This window comes from Nuphar pumila, chromosome 5, assembly GCF_984573655.1.
Source record: "Nuphar pumila chromosome 5, dmNupPumi1.hap1.1, whole genome shotgun sequence".
Classification (NCBI taxonomy): Eukaryota; Viridiplantae; Streptophyta; class Magnoliopsida; order Nymphaeales; family Nymphaeaceae; genus Nuphar; species Nuphar pumila.
Window position 1 is genome coordinate 117607116 of NC_143253.1, and position 20778 is coordinate 117627893.

At 37.8% G+C, this 20778-nt stretch overlaps 1 protein-coding gene across 1 annotated transcript in view; it reads left to right on the forward strand.

Moving 5' to 3' along the window:
• The window catches only part of LOC149838315 (beta-galactosidase 10-like), a 97066-nt gene extending 76657 nt beyond the window's left edge, over nucleotides 1-20409 (forward strand). The window contains exons 15-19 of the mRNA XM_090008224.1: nucleotides 7596-7703; nucleotides 9988-10098; nucleotides 18944-19155; nucleotides 19364-19691; nucleotides 20299-20409. Of these exons, the coding sequence (XP_089864350.1) occupies nucleotides 7596-7703; nucleotides 9988-10098; nucleotides 18944-19155; nucleotides 19364-19691; nucleotides 20299-20409 (870 nt within the window). The remainder of the gene's footprint in view (nucleotides 1-7595; nucleotides 7704-9987; nucleotides 10099-18943; nucleotides 19156-19363; nucleotides 19692-20298) is intronic.
• The last annotated feature ends 369 nt before the right edge of the window (nucleotides 20410-20778 follow it).

The window sequence follows — 20778 nt, forward strand, 5'->3', positions numbered from 1 at the left end:
GAGTTCGTCCACTTTATAGACTCGGTCAACGCACCTAGGAGAGGGGAGGCAGGAGGTCGGCAACCTCCTGCCGGTGTCTCCAGCGAGCCGGGAGACGAGGAGGGGGGGGGGGGGGGGGGGGGTCGGGATTTACCAGAGGGGAGCAAGGCCACCGGTGAACAGAAGAGGATGAGGGAAGGAGAAGAAGAAGATGACAGAGGAGAAAAAGAAGACATGGAGAGGAGGAGAGGTCACCTAAGAAGGTTGCGACAATGTGGCTTCGACGACTGTTGCCGACAAGGAGAATCCGTGGAAGAGGAAGGAGGAGATACTGGTCGGAGCTGCCTGGGGGTCGTCGGGTGTGTCTGCCGGACACAGGGAGGAAGAGGGTGACAGAGGGGTACGAGCAAGGGAGGAGAAAGGGAGGTGGTCGGCGAGGGCTTCGACGAAGCTGCCAGAGTGGGGGCGGTAGTGGTCGGACAAGAGAGGAGAGAGGGCAGACGGTAGAGGTGGGGAGGGTTTTCTCGAATGAGAAAGCCCTAACCGCCTTCTGTTGCTTTATAAAAGCACGGGCGGGGGGGGGGGGGAACGGTAACCCGGTCCTGATCCGGGTCGGGTCCGGACCCATCCCGGGTCCAATCATTTTTTTCCTGGGTTTTACAGTTTTGCCAGAACTCATCAACTATTATGTGTGTGAATTAGCTAAAAGGCATAACCACCCTCATATGTCAAGTGTTGAACATGGTCAGGAATGGTAGATAACACATTTACTATCATTAATATTATGTTCTACGCTAGCTATCGATGGATTGTATCTTGTAAGCTAGGATGACTAGGGATGGCAGTGGACCAGGGAACAACGAGGCTCTGCCCCGCCTCACCTCGTTTGGACCGGGGATGAAGGGCATGAAACGGGGATGGAGGCGGGGATGAAGGTTAAAATCTATCCCCGTGCGGTGATGGACTTAAGCTTTTCCCCGCCCCATCCCCGTCTCAATCCCCGCCCCATCCCCGTCTCAATAAGGGATGACTATAGACTAAGGGGAAACGGGGCCCCGCCTCGCCCCCGTTTGAACCGGGGATGGAGGACATGAAGCGGGGATGGAGGCAGGGGTGGAGGTTGAAATCCATCCCCGTGCAGGGATGGAGGCGGGGATGAAGGTTCGGATTTTGAAACGGGGCGGGGGTGGAGACCTTGTCCCCCGCCCCGGTCCACTGCCATCCCTAAGGATGACTGCTTAGTCAAGTATAACCATCTCATTTCATCATCTTAATTGAACAAATCAAGTTCTTGTGTCCCTTATCTGCCTAAAGGAAAAACTATTAGAGATAGAGGGTCTTTATTATTAAAATCCCTTGTTAAATAGATGTTGTGCACTCTTGCAGGAAAAAGAACGCTAAACCTTGATTGGTCTACTCGATTCAGCATCTGTTTGGGAACAACTCGAGGACTTGCTTATCTTCATGAAGAATCAAGGATAAAAGTTGTGCACATAGATGTCAAAGCAAGTAATATTCTGCTTGATACTGAGCTTAATCCAAAATTTTCTGATTTTGGTCTGGCCAAGCTTTATGATGATAAGAAATCCTAAAAAGTATATATGATAAGTTTTGTTGTTTATCACACTCACAAGCTTCTTTATGTGTTATATTTTGGTAAGTTTATGTTGTTAAGAATTACTTTTTTATTTTTGCTTTAAAATTTACAATCTTATTATTAATTTATTCTTATATATATAATTATATATATATATTTAAAAAAAAATTATATATACAGCCAAGTCCCCGTGTCCAAAATTTTTAAAATTGTGCCGCACCCGTGTCGCACCCGTACCCGCGCCCATGTGACAGCCTATAGGGTGTTCTATTGGAAGTAGTAAGGGGAAGACTTCGAAACATGTATGGCATCCAGTGCTTGGGTATCAGACCAAGCACACGTTTCATTAATATGGTGTAAGTGCAACAGATATAACAGAATACTTTGATCTCAAGGTGAAAATAAATTCCTAGAGCCACAAACCCTATAGGGTGTTCTATTGGAAGTAGTAAGGGGAAGACTTTGAAACAAGTATGACATCCTTTAGTTCTATTAAGAGCATCCAGTGCTTGGGTATAAGACCAAGGTGTAAGCTTAATGTAATACTATCATGAAGTATAGATGCCATGCCTTATGTGTTAAAATGTAAAATATATATAATAATAATATTCATATTATTATATATATAGATATATATATATTTATGTAATTTTAATTTTATTTTTCTGTATTTTTTAACTTTTTTTTTAGCTTTTTGAGAGTCTAGTTCTAATAGAACTAGACTTACATTATTAATTAAGTTCCACTTGGAACTTAACTAATAATGTAACCGTTGGACTAGTCCAACGGTTACATTTATAACCGTTGGACTAGTCCAACGGTTACAAGGAGAGCTCCTTAAGAGCTCTCCTCTCCCACTTGTATATAAAGGGGTGCATCCCCTCTTGTATTTTAATTCCAATGCTTCTTAAGCATTTGGCGTTTCATATCAATAAAGAATATTTTTTTATTTCTTCTTTTGTTTTCCATTATACCCTTTTTAAGGGTTATGCTTTAGTGTCTTTTTAGACACCTTCTCGTGCGGATCTAAGTTCGTGTTTGGAAGATCCTCATTTCATTTCATTTCATGGTATCAAAGCGAGGTTCATGCTACATCATGAAGATTTTTTGCCTCGTTTTCCATGCCAAACTTGCAAAGGTGTTTTATCACCTTGGTTGGGTTTTTTAAAGCCTCTTTTGAAGGAAGGAGAGAAAAGAAAGGCTCGTTGCATCAAAATATCGTGTTTGCTTTCTCTTACCCTCTCTTTTTTTATTTCTTTTTCTCCTTGTTTTATCACCTTTGTAAAAGATGGATGATCAAGATAAAATCACCATCGTACCCATGAAGCTAAACAACACAAATTATGTAATATGGGCTTCAATAATGAAGCACCACATATGAGGAAAAGGGTTGTGGGGCATAGTAGATGGTTTTGATTTAGAACCTAAACTTGTTCTCACCAAAATAGAAAGTGATAAAGAAGTTCCCTTGACCGAAGGGAAAAAAAGCAAAGCCTTAGCCAACTATGAAAAAAGTTGGAAAGAAGGGAGAAAAGGGCATGCTAAAATTATGTCATGGCTAATCAATAGCATTGACATAAAGAAATGTTCTAGTCTTGACAAGTTTGAGCATGCCGATAAGGCATGAGAATATCTCAAAAATATGTATTCCCTAAAAGATATTGCACATGTGTGCAATCTTCAAGAAAGGGTTAGATCAATGACCCAACGTGACAAAACTATACGAGAATACTATAATGAATTATCCGAACTTTGGGGTGAATTAGCTATTCTAGAGCCAAAATGACATTGTCTAGAAGATATTGAGCTCTGACAAAAACAACTTGATATGGAGCATTTTTATCAATTTGTAAATGGTCTAAGACCGAAATTCGAGTCAACGAAATCGGCTCTTTTTTATTCAGAAAAAGTTTCCGCTATTGTCGACACTATATAGGAATTAACTATGGAGGAAAACAGAATCAAGAAATATACTCCAAAGGCTGAAGATGATTTTGTTCTTTTTGTATCCAGACCAGGGAATCATGTACGATCATATAGACCACCCCATTTTAACTGTCAAGGTGGTGATTATGACAAGAAAAATGTTATCTGCCATCAATGTCGTGAACGGGGCACTACAGGCCTCGGTGTCCTAAGCTTAAGGAGCTTAGAGAAAAGAGAGTTGTGATTGCTGGATCGAAACCCAAAGATCAAGATGCACGAGTCTCTATGGCCTAGCTAATGGAGATTCTTCAACCTCTTATCAAAGGAGCTTCCTACTCATCAGAAGCTTCGACTGGGGCAACTGCTTCATCTTTTTTTTGATCCAGGTAACTTCCCTTGGCTTCTTGACTCTAATGCTTCATTTCATATGATCCCAAATGATAAAAGTTTATCCGAATGTGTTAAAAATAAAACAAGTGTGTCAAAAGTTTTTATAGTTGATGGAACTCCTCTTGAAATAGAAAGAATAGAAAATTTTGAAAAAATCCATAAAACTGAAAATTTTTTGTTCCAGAAGTAAGATTTATTCCCAAACTAAATTTAAATCTATTATCCGTTTCTCAAATATCTGACCATGGTTGTAATATATTCTTTTCTTCTCATGGTTGCTGGGTACAGGATCGCCAGTCAGGAAAGCTGATTAGGGAAGGCCATATAGAAGGAGGGCTCTATTACATGGATTTTTTGAAAATGTCAAAGAAAGCTTTTTGTTATAACATTCAAAAAAATGAGTTGGAGTTGTGGCACAAAAGACTGTCACCCTCATATAGCCAAAATCCAACATTTTCTAAATCTAGGAAAATTTTGTAATTTTGAAACGTTTACTTGTAAAGATTATATTCTTGGCAAAATAAAAAGATTACCATTTCAGAAAAGAACTTTTGTCTCTTCAAAACCACTTGAATTAGTTCACTCGGATGTTTGGGGTCCTGCACCAATAATTTCTAAAGGAAGATTTGCTTATTATATTATCTTTGTCGATGATTATTCCAGACATACATGGATTTACTTTCTAAAACATAAGTCTGAAGTATTTTCATACTTTCAAACATTTCATAATATGGTTAAAAACAAGTTTCAAAATGAAATTTTCATCTTTCGCACAACTTCAGAGGGAGAATTTTTGTCCACAGTTTTTTAAAGTTACCTTAACTTGCATGGCATCATACATCAAAGGTCATGTCCATATACACCCCAACAAAATGGGCTGCCAGAACGAACACATCGTCATATTATGGAAACCACTAGGACTCTATTAATAGCAAATAAAGTCCCAAAAGATTTTTGGACAGAAGTTGCCTTGACTGCCGCCTATCTGATTAATCGAATGCCTTCTTCTTTGCAAAATATAACACAAATCGAAAAACTTGTGAACCTTTCTTCAGATTACTCTAGACTAAGAGTATTTGGATGCAAATGTTTCATATTTACGAACAAAAATGATAAACTTTCCCCCTGTGTGATTCCTTGTGCCTTTTTAGGATATGCTGAAAATAAAAAAAGATATAGATGTTTTGACTTAAAAATAATAAGTTATATGTATCAAGAAATGTTTCTTTTCTAGAAAAAGAGAGTGTATTTGATTTTGAAAAACCAAAGAAAGTCACAAAGTACTCATTTTTGTTAGATCTAACATCAAAATCTGATGAATATGATATGATGATCAAGGTATTATTGACCTTGATTACAATGTTGACAATGAAGAAGTTTATAGAGATACTAGTATACAATATTCAAGATGACGAGAGCCTAATCTTCCATGTGCACTTGAAAGATATTCTGAAATTCCAACCAGAAGGTCATCCCGAGTCTCAAGGCCTCCAGGAAAATTTGTGTCATATAAATCTTTCTCTCCCACATATAGGGCAGTTATTGCATCAATTCACTCATATGAAGAACCATCTTCACACTATCAAGCAAAGAATGATGTCAAATGGGTAGAAGCCATGAAAACTGAGTTAGATGCACTTGAAAAGGCTTCTACATGGTCTATTCAAAACCTTCTACTTGAGAAAAAAACTATAGGATGTCAATGGGTTTACAAGGTTAAAACTAGGAGTGATGGCACTCTTGAAAGATATAAAGCCCGTCTTATGGCCAAATGTTATGCCCAAGAATATGACATTGACTACGAAGAAACCTTTGCCCCTATTGATCGTATGACAATGGTCAGAACCTTAATTGTCTTAGCTTCCATCAAGAAATGGTCCATATTTCAAATGGACGTCAAAAATGCATTTCGAAATGGAAACCTAGTTGAAGAAGTGTACATGGAAGCCCCTCCCGGTCTCAATATTCCTAAGGGTAAAGTCCTTCGCTTGGAAAAAACTCTTTATGGCCTTAAGCAAGCACCCAAAGCGTGGTATGACAGGTTTAGTCATGTTATGATTGATATTGGTTTTCACTTCTGTTTGACTGACACTGCTTTATTTATTAAGAGTTCTGATGCAGGGATCATTGTGCTTCTTCTATATGTGAATGATATGATCATCACTGAAAGCGATAAACAGGGAGTTAAAAACATTAAAAACCTTCTTAAATCTCATTTTGAAATGACTGATTTAGGTTTATTAAGATATTTCTTAGATATTGAAGTTACTTACTCTCCTAGGTGTTATTTACTATCTCAAACTAAATTTGCTTCTGATATTGTTTTCAGGTTTGGCATTACCGATGATAAGAAAGTAAATACTCCAGAAGTTGTCAATGTAAAATAAAGATTGATGATGGAGAACTCCTTGAAGACCCTACTCCTTACAGACAGTTAGTCAGAGCTCTTTCCTATCTATCCATTACCAGACCAGACATAGCACATGTTGTGCACACAACATGCCAGTTTCAACATGCTCCCACATCTATTCATATGGGAGCAATTTTGCGTATCATCAAATACCTCAAGACCTCTCTTTCGAGAGGGCTCTTTTTGTCTTCTACTTTCTCACTTGATTTAATTGCATACACTGATGCTGATTGGGGAGGTGATCCCAACAACCGACACTCAACCACTAGTTTTTGTGTCTTTTTAGGTGAATCTTTGATATCGTGAAAATGCAAAAAGTAGCAGCAGGCATCTCTCTCGTCCATAAAAGCTGAATATCGTGCTATGACAACCACGGCCATGAAAGTAGTTTGGCTCAAACGCCTGCTTGTTGATATGGGAGCAGAAGCAACACAAGCTTCACGTATGTACTGCGACAACAAAAATGCGATCTAGATTGCAAGCAACAAAACATTTCATGAACGCACTAAGCATATTGAAATGGATTATCACTACGTTAAAGAGGAATATCTACATGGGACAATTGATCTGTCATATGTTACCTCAGAATATCAGTTAGCATACTTATTTACAAAGCCTCTCGTTGCTCCCAGATTTCACTTCTTCTTAGACAAACTTTCGCTCATTGTACCATAAGTTTGAGGGGGAGTGTTAAAATATAAAATATATATAATAATAATATTCATATTATTATTATTATATGTATTTATATATTTTTATTTTTTTGTATTTTTTTGCTATTTTCTTTTTAGCTTTTTGAGAGTCTAGTTCTAATAGAACTAGACTTACATTAGTAGTTAAGTTCCACTTGGAACTTAACTAATAATGTAACCGTTGGACTAGTCCAACGGTAACAAGGGGTGCATCCCCTCTTGTATTTTAATTCCAATGCTTAAACATTTGGTGTTTCATATCAATAAAGAATATTTTTTTATTTCTTTTTTTGTTTCCCATCATACACTTTTTAAGGGTTATGCTTTAGTGTCTTTTTAGACACCTTCTCGTGTGGATCTAAGTTCGTGTTTGGAAGATCCTCATTTCATTTCATTATGGAATAATTGCATAGATGTCCTTTGTCTATCAACTTGTTTTCGTCATTCTTCATTTTAAGTGCAAAATTTGGAAAAAATTTGGAGCATGGACTGCCTTCCTCAGCCATCTTTTGATCGTGTGTCACAGTCATTGACTGCTTTGTAGAAAATTTGTACTCAATTGTGGATATCTATTTCATTGACTCTTGGTTTTTTCTTCAAGAATGCAGGACCATATTATGAATGGGTAGGAGCTGGTTTTACTAGTGTCAAGCTTAAGGGATTCAATAATGGAACATTAGACTTGACATCAAACGCTTGGAAGCTTAAGGTAATTCAAAAATCATTAATGCAAGTTTTCCTTGAAATGCTTTGTTTGAACTGTATGTAGTTTGGGACCAAACAAAACCGAAGATGCTGCCATTTGCTTGTTCATAATGAAAACCATAGCCACAAATCTCATTCTCGGCAATTTCTTTTCAAAATATCAGTGATATTTGGGGCTCTGATGAAAACAAAGCAGTTTCCATTTGTGTGTTTATCACAAAAATGTAGTTACTAAAGAGGTTTGAGGATTGTGGTTCTGTACATAAAACATTTTGAAATTCTTCTATTTGTTATATACGTTGGCAACTAATCAAGGCAGAGAGAAAAGATAAATCTGGTCTCTGATTTTATCTCTCTGTCAAAGCATGAAGAATCAGCATTTCTTACAATTTGTTTTGTTAAAGTGCAAGATGTTTATGCATGTATACCTATTAGTTACTATCTTAAGGTTATTTTTCTATTAAATATATATTAAAAAAGGTTAGTGAAAAGGTCTGCATATTCAATATATTGATCAGGTATCTAGACAGCAGGAACTGTAATAAAATGATTGCAGAAAAGGGTAAATCTGCCATCAACTGTCATTTTTATAGATGCAGATATAAGGGTAAAGACCACCTTTAGAGAAGACTGTGCACACTAGAAGAGTTGAATTGCATCAAGGACTTGTCTAAGATTGCTAAAAATGGGAGTGGAATCAAGAAGCAAACATGGGAAAGGAAGTGGGAATCAAGTGGGAAATGTGTTAAAAAACTCTCTGCAAGCACTTTTTTTATTTTTGGAAAACTTCAAATGTCGAAAAGGTTCAAGAGAATAATGCACCACTCTCACATTCTATTTCTTGTCTTATTACATATCATAGCAGAAATCAGCATCCACATATAATTTAGCATTACTTGTTAAAATTCCTTTTTTTCGATATTGCATATCAACCAAAATTGAGAATTGAAACCTACACAACTTGCCTTTAAAGATACCTAATGTATTATTTTATTCAATGCACATTGTGTATGGTTTTAATTACAATGATTTTTTTGGCCATCCAACTCAGTATTATTACTTGTCAGAATCTAGGGTCATTAATGTTCTTAGGGAAAGTAAAGAGGGCAGTTGCCTAACATAAGAGAGTTCTGTAGATGGCTATGGAATCCTGTTCAACTAGTTCTCATCATTTCTCCCTTAATACTCCATAAAATCAAGTGGCAACTGGCAAGCAAGAATGCAAAAAACTAGACCATGATTTTTTCTTATCAGGATTGTTTGCCCACTCCCGTTGAAAATGAAAACAGGATTAGAGGATTCAGTTGAGATCAGCATTCTTGTAAAGCACCTTGATAAAGTTAAACAAAGCAGAACTCTTATGGATGGACATCTGTTGAGACCGGAATGGAAACAAAAGCTGTCTTATTAAGCTATGTTATTTGAAATCTACATGAATTCTTGGTTATTACTAAGGATTATTGCTTATTGCGCTCTTTGTACTCTCACAACCACGAGCATCTGCAAAATATTTGATGCAATACAAACTCAGCTAAGGATGAAGTTGAATCCACCATTTGCAGATTGATGGTTCAACTGAAGAACCAACATAGATGGAAATAAAAACTAATATGGTTTCTTCTAGTGAGGTAGGCCCTTCCTCTTCTACTTTTTGTAATGAAAAATCCCTATTGTAATAGGAAACTTGCTTAACAAGCAAAGTCTCAGATCTCAACTATCAGGTTTGTAAACTGGAACATGAATTTTGCACCGACTTGAGATGGATCTGAGACTTAATAGTTAATAGGAGATGACCCAATTGTTTCATTATTTTTTCTATGACCACCTAACTCCTTTGGAATTCAATAACAGGAAACCAACACCACCTAAATAGGAGAAAGTGGTCTCCATATAATACAGTGACATCAACGCAAATAGAACTGGTTGTATGTTATGTTTGCCTCTAAAAATCAGCTTTCTTCAAATGATGTTAGAGGCATGACCACCTAAGCAGTTAATTCTTTCAGATTTGATTAATCTTCATTACATGCTCTTATTTTGGTGAAAATGATGTTTGCCATTGCTCATGTAATGTGTCAACTCTAGATGCATTCCTTCTCTTCAGTGATAATGGTCATTCTCAGTCAATGTTGCTAACATTTAATGCTGGTGGCTATTCAAGCTGGAATTTTGCTGATTTGACATTCTCCTCCTAAGTTTATTCTTTTGACATCATTATCTGAAATTGGGCCCTCATGAAAATTAAAATTTGACATAGCACTAGGTATTTCTTATTCTGCTTCTTGCAGATTGGATTGGAAGGAGAGCACTTAAATATATACAAGGAAGATGGGATGAACACCGTGAATTGGACGTCAACTATCAATCCTCCAAGGAACCAGCCTTTGACCTGGTATAAGGTATAGCATTAACTCATGGACAGTATATGTGCACTGGTTTTATATTATGAATGTACTTGTGTGCAAGCATGCATATCATTGTGCTTGAGTGTGCAAGTGCATCTGCATATATATGTGACTAATATCTTTGCTGCACATTAACAAATTTGCCAATGCTTTCTCCCATGAAGCTCTCATGGTATCATCATGGTACCACGTATTAGCAGCAATAAGGTCATCCACTAGTTAATAGGAATTTATAATTCATGTTCTCATTAATATTGAAGTGCAAATGACAAATTATTCCTAATAATTACAAATTTCAAAAGCCTTACCTGTGTGGTCTAATGCATGCCACCACCATAACGGTTATTCAGAAATGCTAGGGTGTCTTTGGAAGCTGGTGGGAATTGCATGATTTTTCACCTGGCCCATATATCCTCTATTTGCATGTGGTCTTGGAGCTAGGGATGGCAGTGGACTGGGGCGGGGGTGGGGGACAAGGTCTCCACCCCTGCCCCGTCTCAAAATTTTTCCCTCCATCCCCGCACAGGTTTTGATTTTAACTTTCATCCCTGCTTTATTTTCCCATTTCATGTCCTCCATCCCCCGATCCAAACGGGGGGAGGTGGGATGGGGCCCCGTTTCTCCAGTCCTTCCGTCGTAGCTGCCTTCCGCCGTTAGAGGAAGAAGAGAGAAATGGGAGCTCACGCCACTCATTGTAGGAAGGAGAGAGGAGATATTCGAGAAAGAGTTTTATGTTAGGGTTAGAAATATATATATATATATATACATATATATATACATATATATATAGGATTTTATAATATGTATAAGGATATAATAATAATTTCCTTAACGGGGGATTGGAGACAAGGCGGAGCGGGGCAAGGCAGGGCGGGGGCAAGAGTAAGTTCATTCCCGCCTCCATCACCAGTCCATTCCCCATTTCATGTCCTCCATCCCCGGTTCAAACAGGGCAAGACAGGGTGGGGCCCCATTTCCCCCCTGTCCACTGCCATCCCTACTTGGAGCCTTTGATTCAGCTTCCGATAGTCAAGGATGAAAAATTCCATTTACTAGAAATCTTATTATGGAGGCAAAGCAAAAACCGTTCACATCCTTGCTGTACTTGACAATGCTGAGTCACTGACTGAAAAAAAAAAAGATCCTGTTTGTATATGTTTGTAGTCATAGAAACAAAGATTGACATAATGTCAGCAGAGACAATCTTAGGACAAAACAAAAGGAACTGGTTTCATTAACAAACAGAAATTTAAAGAGAATGAAACGTGAGAACAAAATGATAAATGAAAATCAAAGTTTCTGGACAAAAATCATGATATTGTACAGATAAATTGGAAAACGGAGACCACACTGGGACAGCATGATATCATACTAACTTTAAGACTGCTGGCAATTACATATGTTCAAAATCATCTATGAAAGATCTAGAGATCTCGTACTATTTATGTAAATTTTACATTTTTTATTCTTTGTATTTTTATCTTTCTTGTTTTTTTTTGTTTTTTGACTTTTTGACCAAACCTTGGGGGCCCAACCATATAGATGTTGGGCCCAACGGTCACAACTGTGACCGTTGGAGGGGCTCCAACAGCTATATGTTGGCCCCCCCAAGGCCTCTTGTGTGTATATATAGGGCCTTTCCCCTTTGTAAAAGTAAGGCTTTGGGTCAAAGCCCAATAGTGATTTTTATGAGATTTTAATGTTCATTTGTATGCTTTTGAGCATTTGAGTGTTTTTGTATTATGCTTTTGTGCACAAGTGTTCTATGTGTTCTTGTTGTGCTTATGTGCACGTGCTTGTCATCAAGAATATTGAGATCTTGATTCTACTATCTTATCAAGGATACTTTCACATGGTATCAGAGCCTCGTTTTGAAGGAAGATCGAGCGTTTCTTCACATTTTTGAGTGTCTCAAAAAACATGCCTTTAAGCTATTGGAGTTTGGAGTAGATCATCTTCTTCTGGCAATATTTTAGAAGTCTATTTTGTCAAGAAAGACTTGAAAAGCCTTTGACCTATGTCACACGGACTCGGCTAAGGAGGTGCCGCACCCGAGTCGACACGCCCCGACACGGGTGCGGACTCGGGTGTGGCTTCGGACTCGGCCCGGACTCGGTCAACGCCGAGTCGGACTCGGTCAACGAGTCCAGGCCGAGTCCGTCCACATTTTGGACTCGGTCAACTTTGACCGAGTCCAAAAATGTCCCTAAAAACCAATTTTTTATATTTTTTATTTAAAAATATATATAAAAAAAGGCACAGTGCAGACTGTGACTGTGCTGCGTGACTGTGCCTGTGCACAGTGCACAGTCTGTGCCTGTGCACAGTGCACAGTCTGTGCCTGTGCACAGTGCACAGTCTGTGCCTGTGCACAGTGCACAGTGCACAGTCTGTGCCTGTGCCTGTGCACAGTGCACAGTGCACAGTGCTGTGCCTGTGACTGTGCACAGTCACAGTCTGTGACTGTGCACAGTCACAGTCTGTGACTGTGCACAGACTGTGCTGTCAGCTGTGGCATTTTAAAAATAAAATAAAATTATATATATATATATATATATATATATATATATATATATATATATATATATATATATATATATTGCCGAGTCCCCGTGTCCAAAAATTTTAAAATTGTGCCGCACCCGTGTCGCACCCGTGTGACATAGCCTTTGACGTACGTGTTGTTTCTCATCATCTCTCCTCTCTAACGGGTGAAAAAGACTCCCATTTCTCTCTTGGTTTCAAACTCAATAGGTCCAACTATCATGTTTGAGCCGGAAACATGGAAGCTCACATCAAAGGAAAAGGACTTTGGAGCTATGTTCAAGGCTCGATTCCCGAACCGAAACTCAAGATAACCATGTTAGAGGAAGGAGAGATAAAAATTCTTAAAGGCAATGAAAAAACCAAGGCAAAAAGCATGAAGAATGGGAAATGAGGAATTTTAAAATCCTCTCTTGGATTTTTGCATCCGTAGAAACGAGAATTAATGCAAATATCATCAAGTTCAAGAAAGCTTCTCAAGCATGGGAATATCTTGAGAAAATGTACACCTCTAGGGACTTGTCCCATAAATACTATCTCCAAAAGAGGGCGCTAATGCTTCAATAAGGGGAGATATCTATTAGAAAACACTTTGTCGAGCTATCTTCTATTTGGGATGAGCTTGCTATGCTCGAACCTAAATGAAGTGGAGAAGCCATAGAGCTTCGTCACAAACAATTGGAAGAAGATAGGTTTTTTAACTTCTTGAATGGGCTTAGGCTCGAATTCGAACAAATCCGGTCTTCTCTTTTATCCGCCTTCACTTCTCCTTCTCTTGAAGATGTCATAACTAAATTGAGTGGGGAAGAGACTCGGATGGGTGTAAGCAAGAACAATCCAAGTGTTCTAGCTACACCATCCAATAATGAAGAAAATGAAGGCGTGAATGCCGTTTCAAGACCGGGGAACAACTTAAAGACTTACAAGCCTCCTCATTTCAAAAACCAAAATCCAAGCGGACAAGGAGGAAGGAGGGACTATAGCAAGCTTAATTGCCATTTTTGTAAGGAACCGGGGCACATCAAGCCTATTTGCCCAAAGTGGAAGAAGCTTCTTGTCATGGCTACTACATCTCAAGAGTGTCCATCATCTTCAAGTGGGGCCCTCTCTCTTCAACAAATTGTAGATGCTCTTCAACCTCTTCTAAAAGGGGCCATTTCCGGAGCCGCCATGTCAACCTCTTCTCCCCCCGGTAAGACCTCTTGGCTTTTGGATTCGGGTGCTTCTTTTCACATGACCCCAAGTTTTAATTCTTTTTCCGAGTATACAAAAAATTCTTCCCCATCCTTTGTTTCAATCGCGGATGGAACATCTCTTGAAGTAAAAGGAATGAAAATTTTTGAAAAACAAGGATTCTTTATTCCAAAAATTAGATTTATACCCAAGTTAAATTTAAATTTGTTTTCCGTTTCTCAACTCTCAGATCATGGATGGACGTAAAGTTCTCATCTAACAAATGTTGGATACAGGATCGCCTGTCTGAGAGATTGATTGGCGAAGGCTCTAGGAAGGGCGATCTTTACTATGTTGATTCCCTTCAAGTTCCAAAGAATCCTTTTTGTAATGTTGTTTAACAAAAAGATATTAATGTGTGGCACAAGAGACTCGGACATCCAAATATTATAAAATTTTTCCATTTGCCTTTTGTCAAAAGTTTATGTAAAAGTGATTTCACTTGTAATGATTGTATACTTGGGAAAATGAAAAAATTACCTTTTCTTCAAAGATCTATGTTTACAACTAGACCGTTTGAAATTGTTCATTCCGATGTATGGGGTCCGGCACCCGTTTTATCCAAAGGTGACTTTGCTTATTATGTTATTTTTGTTGATGATTACACGAGATATTGTTGGATTTATTTTCTTAAGCACAAATATGAAGTTTTTTTTACTTTTAAAACCTATCATATGATGATTAAAAATCAATTTAATGGGAATCTCAAAATTTTTAGAATTGACTCTGGTGGAGAATACCTTTCAAGTGAATTCAAAAATTATCTTGAAAGCTATGGTATTCTTCACCAAAGATCTTGCCCAAAAACCCCTCAACAAAATGGGTTAGCCGAAAGGAAGCATAGACATATAATAGAGACAACTCGAAATTTGTTGGTTTCTCAAAACATCTCAAAAGGTTTTTGGGCTGAAGCCGCTTTAGCATATGTCTATCTGATAAATCAGCTACCTTCTAAAAACTTGAACCATATCTCGCCCTTTGAAAAATTATACACTAAAGAACCTGACTATAATCGGTTGAGAATATTTGGTTGTAAATGCTTTGTTATTACTGATAAGAACGATAAGTTTTCACCAAAAGCTATTCCCTGTGCCTTTCTTGGATATTCAGAAACCCAAAAAGGGTTTCGTTGTTATGATATCAAGAATGATAAGTTATATGTTTCCAGAAATGTGAGTTTTCTGGAAAATGTTAATGGTTTTGAAAAAGGTGAATCCTTTGAAGAAAACATGGATTATTCTTTCTTATTCAAAATGTTAGCCCATAATGATGACAGTGAGGATAGTGATGACGACTTTACTTATAATGACATCAATGATAAAGAAGATGATTCTTCTCATCCCCCTAGCTCACAACATAGTAATGAAGAAGCATTAAGAGAACCTATAACATATACCTATAGAGATAGAAGCAACTTTAGGAGTACAATTGAAAGATACAGTGAATCTAGTGGCTCTAATTCAACAAATGATGAAAACTATGAAGAACTGAGAGAAGTAGAAAAATGTCTTCTAGGTTCATTTCATATGATTCCTTCACTCCTAGACATAGAGTCTGCCTTAGTGACATTCATTCCTATGTAGAACCCAGAAACTTCGAAGAAGCCAAAAAGAATGGTTAAGAGCAATGGAATGTGAGCTTTCGGCTCTCAACATGGCAAAGACTTGGGAGTTCCAAGATCTCCCTAAGGGTAAGAAAACCATAGGATGTAGGTGGGTATTTAAGGTAAAAACTAAAAGTGATGGATCTCTTGAGAGATATAAAGCTCGATTAGTTGCCAAGAGATATAGTCAAGAATATGAGATTGACTATGAAGAAACTTTTGTGCATGTGGCCCGAATGGTCATTGTCCGATGTCTCATCACTGTTACATCAATCAACAAATGAAACATTTATTAAATGGATGTTAAGAATGTCTTTCTGAATGGTGATTTGAATGAAGAGGTATATATGGATGCTCCACCTGGAATAGAGCCCCCAAAAGGGAAAGTGCTTCGTCTTAGAAAAGCACTTTATGGTTTAAAACAAGCCCCTAAGGCTTTGTACGATAGGTTTAACCCAGTAATGTTAGAAAATGATTTTTCTTCTTGCTTTACTGACACTGCTTTATTTGTTAGAAAAACTAATGCAGAGATTGTTATTTTGCTTTTATATGTGGATGATATGCTTATAACCGGAAGCGATTCTAAAGGGGTTAAAAGCATAAAATCAATTTTAAAGGATAGGTTTGAAATGTCTGACTTGGGATTTCTAACTTATTTTTTGGGTATTGAAGTAGCATACTCTCATAGAGGGTATTTTTTGTCTCAAACTAAGCTTGCATCTGAGATTATTGACAGGTCAGGTATTACAGATGATAAAGTTTGTGAAACTCCTGCTATAGTAGGAGCTAAAATAAAGATTGATGATGGTGTTCCTCTCTCAGATCCTACTCCCTACAGACAGCTTGTAGGATCGTTGATGTATCTGAGTATTATCAGACCAAATATCTCACATGCAGTTCATACGGCAAGTCAGTTTCAGCATGAGTGTTGTCTTACGGGTCGTAAGATACATAAAGGGTACTCTAAATAAGGGAGTTTTCTTGTCCTCTTCCTCTGATTTAAAATTAATTGCATATACTGATTTAGACTGGGAAGGTGACTCGAATAATCGTCATTCCACCATTGGCTTCTGTGTATTTTTAGGAGATTCACTAATTTCATGGAGATGTAAGAAGCATCAAAAAGTGTCTCTATCCTCCACTGAAGCTGAATATCGTGTCATAGCAACTACTACCATAGAGATTGTGTGGATTCATCAGCTTTTGAAAGATATGGGAATTGTTATAGAAGGGCTCGCAAAGTTATGCTGCGATAACAAAAGCGCAATTTACATTGCTAAAAATCATACTTTCCACGAGCGAACCAAGCACATTGAGATGAACTGTCACTATGTTCGAGAAGCTTATCTGAAAGGAGTCATAGATCTTCCATATGTAACTTCAGAATATCAGTTGGCAGATTTCTTCACCAAAGTATTGTGTGCTCCGCGATTCAACTTTCTTCTTGGCAAACTTTCGGTCCTCCTGCCCTAAGTTTGAGGAGGGGTGTTAAAATATGTATTTCAATCTTGTAATCCAATATATATTTTATATATATAAAAGGTATTGCATATACATATATTATATACATGTATATGTATTTACTTTTTATATATATAAAATATGCATTTCCTAATTTATTAGCTGTAGGGGTAGTTTAGGTATTTCTTATTTTTTGCACATATTCACATTACGAATATGTATGTAAATTTTACATTTTTTATTCTTTGTATTTTTATCTTTTTTGTTTTTTGACTTTTTGACCAAACCTTGGGGGCCCAACCATATAGATGTTGGGCCCTTCCAACGGTCACAATTGTGACCATTGGAGGGGCTCCAACAGCTATATGTTCCCCCCCCCCCTCCCCCAAGGCCTCTTGTATGTATATATAGGGGCTTTCTCCTTTGTAAAAGTAAGGCTTTGGGTCAAAGCCCAATAGTGATTTCTATGAGATTTTAATGTTCATTTGTATGCTTTTGAGCATTTGAGTGTTTTTGTGCACAAGTGCTCTATGTGTTCTTGTTGTGCTTATGTGCCTCTGCTTGTCATCAAGAATATTGAGATCTTGATTCTACTATCTTATCAAGGACACTTTCACAGGTACTACATACAAAAGGTTTGGATTACCTCTTGAATCCCCTTTTTAGTGATTTGTGTGAGCTTTATTTAAAGAAAATGGAGAAAAATAAAAGCATGGAAGAGGAGGGAATAATGGAGAATAAGAAAGCATCGAGAATGGGACAATGGGAGTCTTAGCCATCAACCCTTTCTTCCTACCACACATTCTTGACAAGTTCAAGAATAACAAGTAGAACAAAAAACATGACCCTCATACAGTCTAGACAGTGCCAACATTGGCTTTCCTCTTCCTTCATTAGCTGCTCTTAAGGCTACATGCTGTTGCGTGCTACTGAATAGTGATTGAATGGCCTCTGTTGGTCTCCTCCTTTAGGACATTATTCAAGCTCTCCAACAAGGCACAATCTCCAGGAAGAGAAGAGAAAATTCACAGATTGTCCCAGCATGGAGAAAAGCACCCTTGACATCTCTAATTGTCTAATAGTTTATGCACATTTCATTATATTCCCAGCTACCAAAAACCAACTGCATCTCACCACTTCTATGCCAATTCCAGCTATCAGCAATAAGGCCCCCTTTAGCCATTGGCTGATGACTAGTTTATCCCTCTGAGACCACTTCATCTTCCAGATACTCTTCATAGGCATGCCATATGTTCCCTTTGAGCAATCTTACATAAGAATGAAACTTTGTTTTTTTCTCAAAGCAGTGCTTGGTAGATTCTTTTGTTCTGTTCATTAACATTTTAGATCCAGGTGTACAGGCCGGGCATCACCTTTTTCTATGGAATTGACTAGCTATCCCAAAGAGTCATTTGTTCGATTGGTAAAGATGCATCAGCTTAGAGATGGGATTCCAACTCAATGAAAAGAGGAGACATATGTACTAATACAGTACGATAGACCATATCCACAGAGATGGGAGATATTTTATGAAACAGAGCTGGGACTGGGAGGCAGTTCATGAATTCATGAAGAGGGTTATTTTTTGTTATTATTTCTTTTTTGGCTATTGCACCGTATCTTTGTATGGCATTACAATAAGTTGTATTTTACAATTTTTACATTGTTTTGGACCACACAACAAAACAAGCTTACAGATTCAACATAGAAATGACTGATGGGCTTGACTTGGGATATGCAAGAGTTGACTGCTTAATTTTCCCTTTGATCATGAATGGAAATTACACATAAAACAGTATTATACAGAGGCAAAAGGATTACCATGACTTTTTGTTGTATATTTATTTGAATAGTTCCTATTGGTTTTTGAGATTATCAGTTCATGATAAATAAGTCTCCTGTTCCGTAACAAATTTCTCTAAAGAAAATTGTCTGCAAAGAAAATTTATTGGAGCAGTTGCTAACAAATTCTAATCAATGCTTTGGCATAACTTGCAGGCAATTGTGGATGCCCCCTATGGGGATGATCCAGTTGGTTTAGACATGATCAATATGGGAAAAGGGCAGGCCTGGTTAAATGGAGAACCTATTGGGAGATACTGGCCCCGAGCAAGTTCCATTGATGACAATTGTGTTTCAGTTTGTGACTATCGAGGCAAATTCCGGCCAGACAAATGCTGCACCGGCTGTGGAGAGCCAACTCAAAGATGGTAAACTTCACTTACCTCTCATGCTGAATGGTGTTGTATTGTTGGAATTTTTTGTTAAGAAATGACAACATGCACCCTTAACCATCAAATCTTCCTAGTTGTTTTGTTAATCCAGAAGCCAGTCATCTCAAGCAGTTCTATGATTTAGAAGATCATTGACTCTTTCTGCTCATCTCCATGGTTTTGCATCTTCTTCTCTAATTTACAGGTACCATGTTCCACGCTCTTGGTTCCGGACTTCAGGAAATGTTCTGGTGATCTTCGAGGAGAAAGGTGGTGATCCAACGAAGATTTCATTCTCGAGACGACGCATAACCAGAGTATGCGGTTTTGTTTCTGAGGATTATCCTGCTTCTGAATATCCCCTAGAATATCAGAAAAGTAGCAGCAACAATGCCAGCCTGCATTTGGCTTGCCCAGATGGTTCAAGCATTTCTTCCATAAAGTTTGCAAGCTTTGGCACTCCCAATGGAACTTGTGGGTCCTACAGACAAGGATCCTGTCATGATCCTCTTTCAATGTCAAGTGTTGAACAGGTATCATTTTGCACATAAATCAACTACATACAAATACATGAATGCATTTAACTGTAGTACATACATGACCATTTGGTCCATTTAAATTCTTTAAAGTGGCATTCATCTGTTGCAATCATTCCTCCATATTTTTTGAAATCTTCATACACATCTCTGTAGAAACTTGTAAGTTACAATGCATAACGGCACATCTATACATGTCCGAGGACTGTTTTATTTACACTCCTTGCACATGCATTGAAGGGCTTGTATAGTATGCAGTAGGAATTATTTTAAACCTTACCTGGACATACATATTCTTGTGGGACTCACAAGTGTAATTTCTATGTAAATTTTCACGCACATATGTGTTCATGTGTGTGTGTGCAACTGTACATGAATGTTTTATAATGTGTTTTCATGTTATTGTTTAATATGGATTTGGTTATCTACATGTTACAATCATGTTTACTGCTTGCACAAACACATACAGCCTGTTGGCATTTAACACCTCTATGCACGTCCAGACCTCCATGCATGCATGACAGAAAAGAGGAGGGACATTCCGAGTATGTGGTCATTAAATTATAATTTTAACTAGCGGCTGATTTTCTCATTGTGATGTCAGGCCTGTTTATACAAGCAGCGATGCATGGTAGTGCTATCAAATGACAACTTCAATATGAATTTATGCCCTGGCTCAGTGAAATCTCTTGCAGTAGAGGCAGTTTGTAGCTGATGATTCTGGAAATGATATTGAAGCATACCCAATAAATTTTCCATGCTCTCTTCAATAAAATCAGATATTATATTGGTTTCTCATGTTCAGCAGCAAAAAGAAGTTGCAGGCATGAAGGTCAATCATTTATCTCTATTATTGCAACCATTCTGTATTTAGGGGCCTTAGTTGAAGACTATTTATCATTGACAAGCAAATGTTTCATTATATAATCTATTCATTGTTTTTTTTCTCTCTCTCTCTCTCTCTCTCTCTCTCTTATATTCATTGGTAATGTATGTGGTTGGCAGTCATCACGGGTGTGTATCAGCAATATAGGGTTTGATTGGCAGAGTTAATGATGTAAACAGGTTGCATTAAGTACAGATG